The sequence below is a fragment of the Mus musculus genome, chromosome 9, assembly GCF_000001635.26.
Source record: "Mus musculus strain C57BL/6J chromosome 9, GRCm38.p6 C57BL/6J".
Classification (NCBI taxonomy): domain Eukaryota; kingdom Metazoa; phylum Chordata; class Mammalia; order Rodentia; family Muridae; genus Mus; species Mus musculus.
The window spans coordinates 121,936,193-121,954,104 of NC_000075.6; the positions used below are offsets into that span (position 1 = coordinate 121,936,193).

Consider the following 17,912-nt stretch of genomic DNA (forward strand, 5'->3'; position numbering starts at 1 on the left):
GCTCTCCTAGAAATGGCTAACCTCATTTTCTCATCTCTAGAGCCTCACATTACCTCTTTCCTGACCTGTAGACACAGGTCTATAAGTGAGGGGTGGGGGGAGGGCAGGTGCTCTGTGGAGTTGCTTATCCCTTGTCTCTGCATCTCTACTCTAACAAAGAAAAGTTGAGCATGAGTAAGAGATAGAACAGTATAAAGCTCAACCCCTCTCGGAGATATCAGAGGTGGCAGCAGGAGCCAGGCAAGCACGCCCATTGCTGGTGCTTGAGTCTGCATCTGGGAAGCCCAGTCTAAATAAGTCTACAAATTTTTTGCACCACTTTTTTTTTTTAATGTTAAATGTCTTTGTGGTACACAATGAGATCACTTAGTTCAAGCCTGGACTTCTGTTCAACTGGCCCTCAAGGTTTCTTGGAAGGCATCCATACTTTCTAAATGAATCCAGCCACATTCAGATCTTCCACACCTCTGACTCCTCCTATAGGTCCTTGTAAGTGGTTCTGCCCAGATGGCAGGGAAACCTGGGCCTTGGAAGCCCAGGAACCGCACAGTTCTGAGGGGGAAGGGTCAGGTATCCCAGTGGAAGGGAACCCTGAGACACGGCCGATAGGAAGCCTCCTCAGCAGAGGCATTGTAGCTCCCAGGGGAAGGTAGCCCTGCTCCACTTTCTCACTCGGTTCCATCTTTTTATTGCTTCTTGGCTTTTCCTGATGAGAGAGTCACGATAGGTGGAAAGTCTCATGAAAGAGATTTATTCAGGGTAAGGAGGGATGAATCCAGACATGGCTGGCTGCCCTCTGTTCCCAGAAGCAGACAGCAGAGAATTGGACAAAGGGCAGGGCTTATGTAGAATTTCTTAGGAGGCAAAGCTTTTCAGAGCAGAGATTTCCCGGATGAGGATTGGTGAGATTTCAAGTCCTGAGTTTGGGGAGCTCAGGGATTGGTGGGTTCTCCTGCTCAGGGATTGGTGGGTTCTCCTGCTCAGGGATTGGTGGGTTCTCCTGCTCAGTGATTGGTGGGTTCTCCTGCTCAGTGATTGGTGGCTTTTTTCCCCACCACCTTTTCCCTGCATTAGACCTATGGGTTAGGATGAGAGGTCCTTCCTGGCTGCAGGTGGCTTTGGTTGAGGTAGCATCTCTGTGGAACTGCTGGGGAGGTGGAGAGGAGGTGCTGCCACTGTGGACAGCTCCTGTGGGATAGATAGTTCCTAAGGCTGTAGGCTGAGGCAAGAAAGGTGTTGCCACCATAGACAACTCTTGAGGGACAGCTCCTGCTGATGGCGGGAAAGGGGATGAGCCTCCTGCAGACTGAGGAAATGTCCTCTTGCTGCCATTCTTTGACAGTTCCGGAGGGGCATCTTACTGGCTATAGGTTGGAGCAGGAAGGAGGGGCTGGCTGCCACTTGGACTGATTTGCAGAGTGCTTGCTTCTTCCAGACAGCTCCTGCTGAGGTGGGAAAGGAAATGTGCCACCTGTGTCAGTTGCAGGCAGAAGAGGTGTTGTGGAGACGTCATTTTTGACAGCTCCTGTGGGCATCTTGTAGGCTGGGACAGGAAGGAGGGGCGGGCCACCGCTTTGAGGGGTTTGTAGCGCTGCTTAGGAACTTCAGTTAGAAACAGAGAAAAGCAGCCTTGTATGGGTGAGCCATGTAGGGTGGGAAAATGTTTAGCATCTTCAATAGGGAGTCAGCCCTCCTGCTCCTAAGTTCACTTGGGCAGGTCCACTGCCCACTGCTCAGTGGAATAAACAACCTTTCTTCTTGCTCTTGCCTCCTCTCTGACGAGGTCGCTTTGTCAAGAAGCCTGACTCTCGCTAGACCACGCACAGCGCGATCAAGATTATGGGGTCCTCCAAGATTCCTAGAGAGACTCACAGAGGATTGGCCGGTCGGTGAGATGATGTATTTCCGGGCCAGGAATCTTTAAAACCTGAGAGCGTGGATGGTGAGAGGCCGTTAGAATCCCTCCGTAGGTGAGTGTGAGGAAACATGAGGAAGGCTTGGTTGGCATGGACCTGAGGGAGGGAAGGTGGTCCTCTTGGGCCCCAGGCTTGCCTACCGGGGTGCTGGAGAGAGGGGCGCGGTCTGAAATGGAAAGAGGGCGCTGTGGACGCGACGCCTGGGCGGGAAGAGGGCGCTGAGGGTCAAAGGCTTCTACAGCCTAACTACAGGGAGAGACATGGAGGCCCCAATGAGGCTGGGCAGGGAGGGTGACACCCGGGTCGGTGAGGAAGAGGCTTGGAGCAGAACAGCTTGAGATGCAGGCAGGAAGATTGTGCAGGAAAATGGCACAGTGGGCCTTAAGCAGGCGGACCTGAAGTGTAGGACAAGGCAGCGGAGGACATGGCATTTTTGTCAGGGTGTCTTCCATGACTTAAACCTTAGTGCTGCTGATTAGTGTGTTAATGTTAATTCCCAAAAAGGTATTTGTAAGAAAGCACCTAATGTGTGTTGGATCTAACAGTTTTCGATGTTTATATGAAAAATGTCTTGACTTAGCTCTTTGTACCGTCCTTTATACTCTTCATATTTTTATCTGTTAGATATCCATGCCACAGGCAGTTGTTCACATCTCAGGTATTATCTTCAAGCACAAATCTCGCCCATCCACTCCTCTGAACGACAGCAGGCTTACTTTCTAATTATTAAAGGATGAATTTACCCAGAGCAGAAAATATAACTAAGAAACGAGACTGCTTTGCTTCCCTGTACTAGAATATTTGAAATCATATTGTGAAGTTCATAGATTTCTTTAACAGGATAGTGTTTTCCTTCTCACTGCTACTGTTATAAAATTGAACAAATATACCACAATCTCTAGCCAGAAAACATAAAAATATTCCTAATAAACCACCTTTAAATTGTTTGACTTGCTTTACAAAAAAAGATAGTAATTATTATTAAGTAGCAAGGGGCTAGGCTGGTTCTTAGGTCTGTCAGTATTCACTGGATTTTATGTATACACTTATTCCTCTTGTATCTGTACCTTGCTGTTGTCTCTGGATTACTGAAATTATACTTTTAACAGTACAGGCTATCATTATACATTTCCTGGATGAACCTCTTCTCCATTGTGCCTGCCATCTCACTTTTGCTAAGACTAGAATTGCTACTGATAAGAAGTAACTGACGAATAATACTTCACAGGGCCTTCAAAACAGGATGAATCAAGGATTGTATGCTGAAGAAGACAAGTGTTGTCACTAATAGTTTCTCTGTTTACCTTCAGGTCCTGAAAAATCTAAGCCTGCATTTGCTACAGAACTGAAAGATTTGATCATGGAAGATATCACCATAAAAGCAGAGCCTCAGGTAAGCTGTACATACCTGTGTGGGTTTACAATGCTATATATGTACATATATACAAATATGCACACATACATGTATATGTACATATATACATACAAGCTTGTACCTATGAGTACATTTACATTAATCTATTGTTTATTTTATAAATTTCTCACTGAGGTTTAACTGACACACATGTTTCAACTGTATCTCTCACTTTTTTGAAATATATACATTCATATGACTATCACTTATGTTAATACTTTAAGCTGTTCTACTTTGTGCCCTTTCCAAAGCCATGGGGATTGCTCATCTCTCCACACTGGGGGTGCAGATACCTGCTCTCATCCCCAGCTTCTATGTGGGTGATAGGGATCTAAATTCATGTGTTCGTGCTTGTGAAACAACTATTTTACTCACTAGACTATTTTTCCAGCCAATGATATCCTCCCCACACCTCCCCCTGACACTGGACTGGGCACTGAATGCAGGGCTTTGGGCATACTATGTGTGCTGCATAATTTTATGTCATCTCGACACAAACTCAAGTCATTTGAGAAGAGGGAGCCTCAATTAAGAAAATGCCTTCAAAGCCTCCAGGCTGTAGGCAAGCCTGTAAGGCATTTTCTTCATTAGTGATTGATAAGGTCAGGTCCAGCCCATTGTGGGTGGTGCCAGCCCTGGGCTGGTGGTCTTGGGTTCTATCAGAAAGCAGGCTGAGCAAGGCAGGGGAAGCAAGCCAGCCTCTGCATCAGTTTCCACATTCAGGTTCCTGCCCTGTTTGAGTTCCTGTTCTGGCTTCTTTCAATGATGGACTTCAATGTGGAAATGTAAGCCAAATAAATCCTTTCCTCCACAATTTGGTTTTGTTCATGTTTTTTTCATCATATCAATACTAATTCTAAGATACCAGGCAAGCACTCTACCACTGGCCCACTATCCCACTGCAATCTTGCCTTTTGGCGGATATAGGCACTCATTCTCCTGGGATTGTATGTGTGCGTGTGTGTGTGTGTGTGTGTGTGTGTGTGTGTGTGTGTGTGTATGAAGTTGCTAGATCATAAAGAGTGCATTTGGTTAGTCTTACTATCTGCTCTACAAACGTTTTCTAGAATACTCATCCAGTTCGTACTTATTACACTTTGATCAGCAGTATACAGTTGTGCCCCGTGATTGTCTGAGGAGAGCTGTTATTTGTCATTTTAGGAACCAGTGATATTTGAAGATGAGGCTGTGTACTTCACGGAGCAGGAATTGGCCAGCTTGACACTTGATCAGAAGGCCCTGCACGAGGAAGTGGTGCTTGAGAACTTTGCACATGTGGCTTTGCTGGGTAAGGTTTCTGTACTGTAGACCTCTGCTTGGGTTTGCAGACTGAAGGACTTGCTTACAGTTATTTGCCAACTCCAGGGAAATGCTTTGTTTCGCTCTGTGACTTACTGCTCCATGTAATAGAAAGCAGTAATGGAAAGTGCCCTTCTTCAGTTTTTTTAAAGGCCTTGCACAGATGTATGTCAGGCAAGTGCTGAACCGCTGAATTACAGCCTTAACCGAGCTCCCACTTAAACTAGTTTCTTTTACCTTTTAAGGAAAGTTTTTAATATATTTTAATCATACATAATGTTTCATTAGGACATTTTCATATGTGAGTGAATGTCCCATTACCCCTCACATGACCCTACTACCTAATATCCTTCCTTTTTACAGCTTGTCCTTGTCACTTTCATGTCTAAACTTTATGTGTGCCTTAATGAATTTGATTTGAGTTACTTATAAAGATCTTCAGTGTTGAGCCGGGCATGGTGGTGCATGCCTTTAATCCCAGCACTCGGGAGGCAGAGGCAGGCGGATTTCTGAGTTTGAGGCCAGCCTGGTCTACAAAGTGAGTTTCAGGACAGCCAGGGCTACACAGAGAAACCCTGTCTCGAAAAAACAAAACAAAACAAAAGATCTTCAGTGTTTTGTATATTAAAATGCTTCTATTTAGGTGAATATTTAGAGTAAAATTTAAATATTTCACTGGTTATATATATCTATATCTATATCTATATCTATATCTATATCTATATATCTGATTATATATATATATATATATATAACTGATTATATATATATAGATATAGATATATATATAATCACATTTTTGCGCTCTCCCCAGCTTGGCAAAGTTACTACATTTGTATGCTCTGTGCAGTGTTATCTTACATAATAACAAGTTAAAACAAGGAAGTTATTTTTGCTTTTTATTATAACATTAAAATTTAAAAATCACATTTATATTTAAGGTGGCTTACAGATTCTGTGGTTTCCCTCCCCTTTAGAGTATATTGAAAAACTGAGGAAGTATATTCAGCTGGCTGGAGCAGAAACATCCAGGATGGAGGCTTTCCTCTAGGTCAGGTGTACCAGGAAGGCAGAGCCATGTTACTGCTCCTAAGTGCAGTCTTTTCTGTAGTCATGCATATTTCTTTAGATGTAATGCTTTTTAGCTCATTAAAGTTGTTCATTATCATGTGCAAAGCAGGTGCTTGTGTCCTTTTTAAACAGCTTTATGAATGTAGAGTTCACAAACCATACAGTTTACAGTGAAATACAACACCTCCCTCAGCAGATGAAGAAAGATTATGAGGGGCTAGAGATGGGCTTTCAGATTTAGGTAGTGATCTATGGAATGTAATGTCTAGCTCATTTGAAGTTTGGACTGGAGTCCAGAGAAAAAGAAATTTCTTTGACCAGATGGTGTAAATATTGATTGACACAGAATTCCACATATTGATCTTGAGACTTTGGACTTGAGATTTTGCAGAGGAGCACTCATAGAATTTAAGATAGCTCTGGGATGCTATGGCCTCTGAACAGAGTTGGGCTTAGCTGATAAATGAAGGGATGTGGCAAAAACTTCTGGGCTAGTGTTCTTTGCAAAGTACTGCTCTGCAGAAATCCCTGTTTGAGTAGGTGCTGGCTGGCTGCCATTCAGAATGTCATATCTTCAGGTCCAGCTCTACTCCTATCCTCTCCAGTTGTAACCCAGTTGGGAGGTAGGAAAGGCACACCTTTTTCCCAGCTTACTTGTTAGGTTGAGGCAGGAAGATCACTCGAACCCACTGGTTCAAGACCGGTTTGCACAACATAACCTAGCCAAAAGAAGAAAACAACCAAACAACAACAACAACAAAACAACAACAACAGCAAAAGCTATTTGAACTAATTTAAAAGTTAAAAAAACAAAGTCAGTATCTGATAGCATTTGTACATCTTTGCTCTGAACCCCACGTGCTATGTATCTTCATACTTGCTTTACATTTAGGTGTCTAAAGTGTTGAGAATAATTTTATTTAGCTTACAGTGTCTTGTATTGGAGAAACTATTGTGAATGAACCTTTATAAATACATTTTGAGATATTTCAGTGTTAGTAAGTTTCTGGATAAATACACTGTTTCACGAAGTACCAAAGTGGCACTGCCACACTGAAGAAGACTGAAGTGTGCAAACCACAAGACTGCTTTAATTTCAGATATTTGGATTGTTAAGACTTGCCCGTTGACTTGTAGATGGTTAATCTTGGTTGTCAGTTTGATGGGATCTAGAGTTAGGTTGTACACAAACCTGAGCACATCTGTGAGTTTCTTTCATGAGGTTCACTGAGATGGGGAGACCCACTTTCAATTTGCATGTGGTTTCTGGACTGAAGAGGAAAAGGCTGGGCAACCAGCATTCATCTGCTTCCTGACCAGGTACTATGTGACCAGCTGCTGCCTCACGCTGCCGTGAGCACTTTCCTGATGCAGTGGACTAGAACCAAAACAAGCCCTTTTGAAACTTGCTTTTGTTAGTATCATGAGAAAAGTAATGCAGTTGGTACCAAAGGTAAGCTGCTGCTGTGATAGACCTGACCATGTGGGCCTTGGGCCTTTGGAATTGGATTGCATGAGGATGTAGAAGACTGGATGCTTGGGAGAGAGAAGCCCTAGAATACTGTAAGCCAAGGCTAGTGGATCATTCTCATGCGATCTAGAAGTCTATTTCTTCTAAAGAAATAGAAGCTAAAGACTATTTCTATGGTAAACTGACAATTTTCTGCTCATGTCCCAAGAACTTGAGTGAGAGAATATAGGAATAAGGACTAACTTGGTGACAGAAATTATGAGGGAAGATAGCATCTCATGTGTGACGTGGATATTTCTCTCTTCCAGATCTGCAGTCAGCTAGAATGGATGCTCAAAAGTGCAATTTAGTGAGGAAAGTGGTTGGTTACAGATAAAGTGAGTTTGGAAACAGCTATACTTATTAAAAAGCAGCTGCCATTGTTAAAAGGAAATTGGCACTGTAAAAGAGGAACCTGGTACCCTGAGGCCAGGATCCCACTCACTAACGTCTAGTGGAAATTCACTAAAAAGGAGAAAGCACCACATAAGAGTGCCACTGGTCCATCTTTGTCTCTGCACATCTCAGGCAGAACACATTTTGTGTCAAAGGTTTTGTGGATGAGTTGATGTCCTTATTCCTACAAGGGGAGTCCTCCTTGCTTGCGGGAAGTGGCCATTTCAGGCTCTATATCCTCCACCGCCAGGAGTCTCAGCTAGAGTCACCCCCATAGACTTCTTGGGGGCTCTCTGCACTATCCCAGATCTCTGGCATGGCCTAGAGATGCCCCTAACACCCACCACTGATTTCTGTTCTCTTTCCCCATCCCTACACCTGATTGCTCCCTACCCCATCCCACTCCCCAGCCTCCCTCCCTTTCAGTCCCCTCCCTCCATCCACCTCCGATGTCTATTTTATTTCCCCTTCTGAGTAAGATTCAGACTTCCTCCCTTGGGACCTCCTTGTTATTTGGCTTCTTTGGGTCTGTGGGTTATACCATGGGTATCCTGTACTTCATGGGTAATGTCCACTTATAAGTGAGTACATACCATGCATGTCCCTTTGGGTCTGGGTTACCTCACTTAGGATGATATTTCCTAATTCCATCTATTTGCCTGCAAAATTCATGGTGCCCTTGTTTTCATAGCTGAGTAGTGTTCCACTGTGTGAATGAACCACATTTCCTTTATCCATTTTCCAGTTAAGAGACATCTGGTTGTTTCCAGCTTTTGGCTATTATGAATAGAGCTGTTATGAACGTAGTGGAGCAAGTGTCCACTCCCATTAGCAATGGAGGAGTGTTCTTGCTTCACATCCTCTACTGCATGTGCTGCGTTGCTGTTCTTTGAGTTTTTGATTTTAGCCATACTGATGGGTGTAAGGTAGAATCTCAGAGTTGTTTTGATTTGCCTTTCCCTGGTGAGTAAGACCATTGAACATTTCTTTAAGTGCTTCTTGGCCATTAGAGATTCCTCTGTTGAGAATTCTGTTTAGATCTGTGCCCCATTTTTAAATTGGGTTATTTGGTTGTTGGTATGTAACTTCTTGAGTTCTTTATAAATTTTGGATATTATCCCTCTGTCAGATGCAGGGTTGGTGAAGATTCTTTCCCAATTTGTAGGCTGACGTTTTGTTTTACTGGCAGCATCCTTTGCCTTACAGAAGCTTTTCAGTTTCATGAGATCCCAATTATTAATTGTTGATCTTAGTACCTGAGCTGTGGGTGTTCTGTTCAGGAAGTTGTCTTCTGTGCCAGTGCGCTCAAGACTATTCCCCACTTTCTCTTCTATTAGATTTACTGTATCTGGTTCTATGTTGAGGTCTGTGATCCACTTGGACTTGAGTTTTATGCAGGATGATAAGTATGAATCTATTTGCGTTCTTTTACACACAGACATCCAAGTTAGGCCGGCACCATTTGTTGAAGATATTTTCTTTTTCCCGTTGTATGGCTTTGTCTTCTTTGTAAAAATCAAGTGCCCCTAGGTGTGTGGATTTAGTTCCCGGTTTTTGATTTGATTCCACTGATCAACCTGTCTGTTTTTATGCCAATACAATAAAGGTTTCTTTACTACTTTTGTTCTGTTTTAACTATCTTGGCTTCTTTGTTTTTCCATCTGAAGTTTATTAGTGTTCTTTCAACACCTGTAAAAAAAGTGTGTTGGAATTTTGATGGGAATTATGTTGATTCTGTAGATTTTTTTTTAGATCAAAATCTGATGCATACTTCAAAGGGCTAATTATAATCATTCATTTTTTTTTCCTTAGGTTGCTATGATATGTTTGAAGAAATGGGCCTTGGAGCTGGAGAGATAACTTAGCAGTTAAGACAACTGGCTGTTGTCTTAGTTTAATATTGCTACGAAGAGACACCTTTATAAAAGAAAGCATCTAATTGGGATCTTGCTTTCAGCAGGGGTCCATGATCATCATAGTAAGGAGTGTGGCTGCAGGAGGAGGCATGGTGGTAGAACAGTAGCTATGAGCTTGCATCCTTGTGTGAAAGCATGAGGCAGAGGGGAAGAGAGGAAGAGCAGACAGAGAAATGACCTTGAGGCTCATCCCCAATGACACCCCTTCCAACAAGGCCACACCCTTCCAAAACAGTTCTGATAACTCAGGACCAAGTACCACACTGCTCTTGCTCAGAACCCAAGTTTTGGTTTCCAGCACCCATATCAGGTAGCTCATAACTGCCTATAATTCCAATTCCTGGGAATCTGACACCCTTTTGGGGATTTATGCACCATGTGTATAAAAATAAACCTTAAGAAATGGGCCTTATAGAAGGCCTTGTCTTCACCTCATAGGCTGAGAATCTGGTTATTTTACTTCAGGCACTAACCCGGATCTGTTCTTCAGCTGTGTTCTTTCTCTTCCTCCATTGTCTGCAAAATCTCCTATTGTAGCAGGGACACTTAGAACCATTAACCAGATGGGAGCCATATTTTGGTGATTTTAAAAGTGTGTCATCAAGAAAAAAATTTCCCTTGTCTTCTGGGGCAACATGAAGTAAAAGTATTTCAATAACTGAGGCCTCTTCGCCCTCCCCTCAGGATTTCCCGTCTCTTGTCTCTGTCACTCGTCTCCTAGTCTGTCTCTGTCTCTTGTCTCCTTGTCGTCTGTCTCTGTCACTCGTCTCCTAGTCTGTCTCTGTCACTTGTCTCCTTGTCTGTTTTGAAGTCGCCTGACCAGATTTATGGGGGTGTTGAATTCCAGTGGAACGAACTTTATCAAATCAAATCCATAGTGAAAATCAATCAATATGTAACTGGTGAGCTTTCAAATGCTTCTTCATGCATCTTTAGGCTTGGTTAACTAGCCTACTGTACTGGCTGGTTTTGTGGGTCAACTTGACACAAGCTGGAATTATCACAGAGAAAGGAGCCTCCCTTGAGGAAATGCCCCCATGAGATCCAACTGTAACACATTTTTTTTCAATTAGTGATCAAGGAGGGAGGGCCCATTGTGGGTGGTGCCATCCCTGGGCTGGTAGTCCTGGGTTCTATAAGAGAGCAGGCTGAGCAAGCCAAGGAAGCAAGCCAGTAAAGAACATCCCTCCATGGCCTCTACATCCACTCCTGCTTCCTGCCCTGCTTGAGTTCCAGTCCTGACCTCCTTGGTGATGAACAGCACTGTGGAAGTGTAAGCTGAATAAACCCTTTCATCCCCAACTTGCTTCTTGTCATGATGTTTGTGCAGGAATAGAAACCCTGACTAAGATACCTAATGTCCTTCCTACCCACTCCCTTTGGGAGACAGGGTTCACTTTGTAGCCTAGGCTGGCCGGAAACTCACTGCGTTATGTAGACTGGCCCAGGACTCACTGTGTTATCTATGCTGGCCTTGAACTTGCTGTGGTCTTTCTGTTTTAGCCATAAAAGTGCTGGGAATACAAGCCTTAAGTATGAGCCATTATGTCTGGATGGCAGCTTCTTTCCCCCTTTTCATTCAGCCTGGGATCTCAGCTCAAAGAATGGTACTGCCTCCATTCAGGATTCATCTTCCCTCCTCAGCAAACCCTTTCCCTTGCTATAAGAGAATGCTAGGGATAATTTGTTTAGAGAGAGAAGGGGTCTGGAGGTTGCAGCCCACGATCAGTGGCTTTGTAGTGAGGCAGCATGACTTGGTAAGAAGTATGGCTCACAAACTCAGGACCACATAAAAAGAGGAAAGCACGATACAGTCCTACAGCCCCTTGGAGAGCATACCCCAGTATATAGAGATTGCCTCCTAAAGGCTCTACTCACCCCTGACAACACTGTCATGGGACCAAGCCTTAACATACAGGCATTGTGGTTCTTTTTGCTGCCATGGCTAGCAGCCATGTGCAGGAGATGATAGGGACTATGGAGAACAGACTCCCTCTGAACTGCTGCATGGCAGCAAGTAGGAGTGGGGCAGCACTTATTCAGTTAGTGCCTGTAAGATTTGGAATGGTTGTGGGTGTAGTGTGGTTGTGAACAGAAGAGCTGCAAGGACTGGACTAGATCTTGTTGAAGAGTCTAGAATGGGGTCATTTCTGCTTATTGCCTGGAGCTGAGTTCTTTCCCTCTGTGAGACCAGGGCATTCTGCAGAAGCTGGGAGAGATTCACGGTTAAGTCAAAGCCCAGAATAATGTCTGTGTGAAATGTCGGCCACACGAGGGTGCCATTCCCTTCCGAATTTCTTATACTTTTGCTTCTGGGAGCAGCCTGGAAGCTCCATGACTATGTCTAGTGAGAGAAATTCTGAAAGAATTCTGAAAGAGGGCATTGGACCTGCTGAAGATGGAATTATAGTCAGCAGAGAGCCAGCAGATGTGGGTGCTGGGACTTGGAAACTACTCAGGTCTTCTGTAAGAGCAGAGAATGCCCTTAATTGTGGAGCAGTCACTTCAGCTCGTCTGTCCCACTTGTTAGCACAGGTTCTTCAAACTTCATTAGTAGATAACAGCGGAGTCACGTTATCTTGAGATCACCATTGAGAATATTAGAGCAAAACAAAATATCACAGGTTGGTGAGATGGCTCAGCAGGTAAGCAGTCGGTGCTGAGCCAGATGACTTGAGTTGCATGCATGGGATCTACACGGTAGAAGGAGAGAGCAGACTCCAGTAGATTGTTGCACCTCCACATCCACACATATTCACACACACACACACACACACACAGTAAAGTGTAAAAGTATATAAGAGTATCACATAAAGTAATTGTTTTCATTTTCTCTTCTGTTGCTATGGCAAAACACCCTGACAAAAGCTATTTCAAGAAAAAATGGTTTATTTGGCTCACACTTCCAGGTTACATTTTATCACTGAGAGGAAGCTAAGCCAGCCGGAGCTTGTAGCTAGTCACATCCTATCTACAGAGTCAAGGGAAGAGCCGTGACAGCGTTCCTGTTAGTGCTCAACTGACTCCATTTTATTCAGTCCACAACTCTAGCCAGTGAAACAGTGCTGCCCACTCAATGTGGGGCTTCCTAACTCGGTACAATTAAGATGATACTTCACAGGCATGCCCGCAGGCCAGCCTGATACAGACAACCCCATCACTGAGAATTCTTCCCAGGTGCTTCTAGATTATATCAAGTTGATTAAAATTAATCATGCCGGGCTGCAGAGATGGCTCAGGATCTAAGAACACTGACTTTTCTTGCAGAGGACCTAGGTTTGATTCCCAGAACCCTCACGACAGCCCACAACCTCCTGTAACTCCGATTTCAGAGATCTGACATCTGTCCTCCATAAGCACTGCAGACACATGGTGCATAGCATACACAAAGGCAGACATGTATAACACAACATACATAAATCCAAAAAATTAACCATCAAAGTCATGTTTCCTTAAATATATCCACATATGTTTATGTAGAGGGTCATGGCACACTTGTATATCTAATGTGGAGAGACAAAGAGATTCAAAACCAAATCCAACTCTTAAACACTTGAGCGAACACTGGGTGGTTGCCCTGTCCTGTGCTTCTTTTGGCATTATTCTTCCAGCTCCTGGGTTGCCAGCCCTTCTAGGATTCTATCTACGTTCAGACTGCAATTAGCAGCGCCCCTGCCCAGCCCTGTTTCCCATTAGCTCCACGTTTTCACGTTCTAGCAGGTAGACTGAGACTTTAAGCTGTAGAGTGGCTTCCTGGTTTTGACTTCCCAACAGTGTTTCCTTTCCTGTAAATTTGCTCCAAGGCATTGTTTGTGGTGATTCAATGCTACAATGTACAGAAAGCATTCAGGGCTGACTGCTTTTGGCACAGCATTCTGCAGTGCTCCTGTGACCCCTATCAGCAATAATCTGATAGTTGTTGATCCATCTGGGGAAGGTGACTCTTGGGGAGCCTGAGGGTGGCTCATCTTCTCTAGTGGTGACCCTAAAAGTTTAAATCCCGGGAGGTTATTTTCAGTTTGGTTCCAAGCTTCTGTCCTACTGTCCACTCTGCCCTAACCTCCAACCATTGTCTACCTCCCTATAAGAATTCTAAGTTCCATCCTTTCATCTTAGCTCCAAACTTGACCATCTAGAGACTGCCGCACCTGGGGATCCATCCCATAATCAGCCTCCAAACGTAGACACCATTGCATATGTCAGCAAGATTTTGCTGAAAGGACCCTGATATAGCTGTCTCTTGTGAGGCTATGCAGGTGCCTGACAAACACAGAAGTGGATGCTCACAGTCAGCTACTGGATGGAACACGGGGCCCCCAATGGAGGAGCTAGAGAATACCCCAGGAGCTAAAGGGTCTGCAACCCTATAGGTGGAACAACAATATGGACTAACCAGTACCCCCAGAGCTCGTGTCTCTAGCTGCATATGTAGCAGAAGATGGCCTGGTCGGCCATCATTGGGAAGAGAGGCCCCTTGGTCTTGCAAACTTTATATGCCCCAGTACAGGGCAACACCAGGGCCAAGAAGTAGGAGTGGGTGGGTAGGAGAGAGGGGGTGGGGTGGGGGTGGGTGGGCGGGTGGGCGGGGTATAGGGGACTTTCAGGACAGCATTTGAAATGTAAATGAAGAAAATACCTAATAAAAATTGAAAAAAAAAAGAATTCTAAGTTCCAAGTATGAGACTTCTTAGGAGCAGTCTTTTCAGAAGTCTAGGTTCTCCTTGGCAGCCACCAGCTGTTAGCAGTGAGGCCAGCAGGATCCTGCACCACAGATAGCAAGCCCAGTGCAGACACAAAAAAACTATCTACAGCCAGAGCAGTATCGAGTATTGATTCCTTACTCTGGCCCCTGAATGAGGTTCTGCTATTGTTAATGACCTTCAGTGGTTAATGGATATTTGCCTCCCAAACCGCCCTTGGGCACTGTGCCCAAAGAAACTGGAGAGGTGCCAGTGGCAGACTGGTCTTCCTGAGGTTTTGCAGAGGAGAGGGCCAGTATAGGGAATCATCGTCCGGGCGGCCCCATGAGTTGCACCCAAACACCTTAGAGGCGCGATTGGGGCTCCTCTGAGCCCAGCCCAGGCGCTGAACCCAGTGGGGGTACGGGTGGGGGAATGGTGAGTGTGTGTGTGTGGGGGGGAGGGGGCGGGAGTGAGACTCTTTCCTTCCTAGCACCAGAGACCTCACTCCAGGCAGCTTCTGTTGGCCAGAAGTGGGTAGGGCTTTTATTATGAAAGGGGCCTCCCCCTTCTGTGCTTTCTGGGGACTGGGGAGGCTGGGCTGCGCTGCTAGGCTGGGGCTGTGCAAACTCTGGAAAGGTCCCCAGCGGCTGGAGGAGGCTTGTGTGCCACAGGACTCTGCAGACTCACACGTAGACTCACATGCGGAGCATCCTGTGTTGTGTCCTGCCCTGCAATCTGGTGGCGGGGAAAGGTGTGGACCTAATCCCAACCCTGCCTGGAAAGTCTGGGCTCCAGGGATGAGTCTGCCAGTAGGCTGAGCCCAGGAACCTGCTGCAGTACCGTGGGGACATGGTAGGAGCTGCTGAACAGGGCGGTGGGTACAGGTGGGTGCCAGGGCAGGCAGCCTTGAAGCCTCGCATGAGTTGCACAGGTGGCATCCCAGGCCACAGTTATACCTCAAGCTTTTTCATGGGGTCACAGTGACTTTCATTTGTGCCCTGGACTGGAGAGTCTTCCTCAAGGACCCCTCACGTGTAGATGAAGAGTTATCTAGACAAAATGCCTGTAGGAGTGTAAAGGACTCCTTTGAGCACCCAAGGCAGACGATGGGCGAGGACCCTAACCCTAACCCTTTCAAGTCACCTCCTTCCTTCTCAAAGATGTGTAAATTTCATGGTGTTCTTATGGCTAAGTGGTGTATTGATGCTTTAAAAAAAATGCCTTGTATCACCTTTGAGTTAAAGTCTTACTGCCCCACCGCCTCTGCCTGCTGGACAGAGTGGTCATGGGGATGCCTGAGGAGTCACTGATAAAGTCTAGGACCTGTGGACTTGATTCTTTTCCAACCTCACAGACACTAAGAGAGGAAAACAAGAATGTGAAAACCTGCCCTTGTGGCGTTAGCTGAGGTACTGATATAAACCTTAGGGCACATTGATGTGCTCTTGCCGCTGACAGAAAACCTGCAGCCCAGGTACCAGGGTGTGTGGAGTGTGTTGGAGTGCCATTGCCTGCTCTGTGACTCCCTAAGGGGTCCCTTTCTCTCCAGGTTTCGGGGTGGGGTTGCAGATGGGAACTCCCCAGAGGTGTTTCATGGGAAGTTGACCTATGGCCCAGGAACTCAGCCGACCTTTGCAGGAAGTAGGTCAACATGGGAGCAGTTGTGCCACTGTGGGGGCCCTGACCAGTGAGGGCTGGGGCTCGGTCCTGAGGCCTGGATTTGCTCCTGGCATCTCTACAACCTTACAAGTTTCCTGCAAAGCTCCACATGAGTAGGAACTCTTGTGTCTGAGAGGAGGCATGGCTGGAGGTGCAGGGTACGAGCTGAGGTGCTGCTGGAATCCTGGTTTAGGAACAAGTCTCCCATTCAAAAATTATGACCCACAGCCATGTACTCTGAGGGGTGTTAGTGGTCTCTGCTCTCAGGCCATTTTAGGAGTCTCTTCTTTCCACTACGTAGGTTCTGGGGATCGAGCTCAGCAAGGTGGGTAAATGCCTTTACCCACTCAGCCATCTCAGTGGACAAAATTCTGTAAACTACATTATCCTTCAGAACAAGGCTAAATGATATCTCTCCATTAGATTTCTGAATGGGTCTTTTACAGTTACCTTCGTAATCATAAAAGCAGACTGGAAGCAGTTCCAATAATAAATGAGTGTGCTGCTATTCATGTCCCCATTGCTGTCTTGCTTGGGGTTTTTGATGGCGCAGTCATCTAGGTCCCTACATCCTGACTTCCAGGCCTAGCTAGCCACCCCTGCTGAAGGATGGTACCGCCTGCACCTGGTGACACCTTTCGTCCACTTCTCTGCCACTGGCCATGGACTTGGGTTTCTCTTAAGTGGCCTCTGGAAGGAACTATGTCACGCTGTTTACTTGTGGGCAGTTTTTGTTTGGCTTGAAAGGTGTTTGCTTGCAATGGGCAAACATCCTCTTCCACCATCCAGAGAATTCACATCCCCGAGTCTTGGCTGGGGCAGCAGGTTTGTGGCTTTATGCTTAGGAGCCAAGTTGGGGAGCGATTTTTCCAGAAATGCCATCAGCCAAGAGCTAGCTAACAGCTAAGGAGGGGCTGGGACTAGGGAGGAGAGAGCTGTATTTGTGGATGGCAACTAGAGAGGGAGGCATGAAGATGCACGGGGCTAGCTCTGTGGATAGCCTTTCCTGTGTCCTGACAGCCCGAGAGTGTAGCATGAGATGGCTTTCCTCGGCAGTGCAGTGTTTCTTCTCACTGGCACGGCAGTTGAAAGGTGGTAGTCATGGTCCGGTGCTCATCACAGGCACAGGTTGAGCTTTGTGTCGTGGCTAGTGAGACTGTATCAACAAGAGAAGTCTGATTCCTTCCAGCTCCGGCCTTGGCTCTGTCCCACCATGCCCTGAGGTAATTTCTCACACTCTGGGCTGAAGGAGACTTTCATGTTTTCATCAAGGAATAAAAAGTTGACTTGGTTCTTAAGAATGCTTGATGACACATCTGAAGTAGGACGCATAGTAGGACGCGTAGCCTCTGTAAGATGAGTTCAGGGAGTGATGATTTCAAAACACAAAGAACCCACAACTCTCTTCATCCTTTCTCCAAAGGAAAGGAAGGCTCCAACCTGGAGCTCATAGGAAAACTGGCAGCCACAAGGAAGGAGAGGAGAGAGATGGGGAGGGCAGTGAGGGTGTCGCCCAGAGGTGCTGTGCTGTGTGGCACGCCTTGTCAGGGAGGTGGCAGTGTCTGTGATGGTCTGTATGGAGCGGGGCCTGGTCTTAGGCCTGCTGTCCTCCGGGCTTAGGCCTGCTGTTCTCCGGTCTTAGGCCTGCTGTCCTCCGGGCTTAGGCCTGCTGTCCTCCGGGCTTAGGCCTGCTGTCCTCCGGGCTTAGGCCTGCTGTCCTCCGGGCTTAGGCCTGCTGTCCTCCGGTCTTAGGCCTGCTGTCCTCCGGTCTTAGGCCTTATGTCCTCCGGTCTTAGGCCTGCTGTCCTCCGGTCTTAGGCCTTATGTCCTCCAGGCTTAGGCCTGCTGTCCTCCGGGCTTAGGCCTGCTGTCCTCCGGGCTTAGGCCTGCTGTCCTCCGGGCTTAGGCCTTATGTCCTCCGGTCTTAGGCCTGCTGTCCTCCGGGCTTAGGCCTGCTGTCCTCCGGGCTTAGGCCTGCTGTCCTCCGGGCTTAGGCCTGCTGTCCTCCGGGCTTAGGCCTGCTGTCCTCCGGGCTTAGGCCTGCTGTCC

At 46.1% G+C, this 17,912-nt stretch overlaps 1 protein-coding gene and 1 long non-coding RNA gene across 6 annotated transcripts in view; both read left to right on the plus strand.

Moving 5' to 3' along the window:
- Positions 1 to 1,082: 1,082 nt before the first annotated feature.
- On the plus strand, positions 1,083 to 10,824 carry 1700048O20Rik (RIKEN cDNA 1700048O20 gene). The gene is made up of 5 exons (NR_033553.1): positions 1,083 to 1,127; positions 1,784 to 1,970; positions 3,227 to 3,309; positions 4,492 to 4,618; positions 9,419 to 10,824. It is a non-coding gene; the product is annotated as an RIKEN cDNA 1700048O20 gene (long non-coding RNA).
- Positions 10,825 to 14,795: 3,971 nt separating this feature from the next.
- Positions 14,796 to 17,912, plus strand: part of Gask1a (golgi associated kinase 1A) — a 37,326-nt gene continuing 34,209 nt past the window's right edge. For 2 of the 5 annotated variants that reach the window (XM_006512132.3, XM_006512130.1), the window contains exon 1: positions 14,799 to 15,056. In XM_006512132.3, coding sequence (XP_006512195.1) covers positions 15,054 to 15,056 — 3 coding nt within the window. In that variant the 5' untranslated portion in view covers positions 14,799 to 15,053. Of the gene's footprint in view, positions 15,089 to 17,912 lie in introns of all 5 variants that reach the window. The other 3 variants (NM_177743.5, XM_006512131.3, NM_001199927.1) reach the window with 3 other exon arrangements.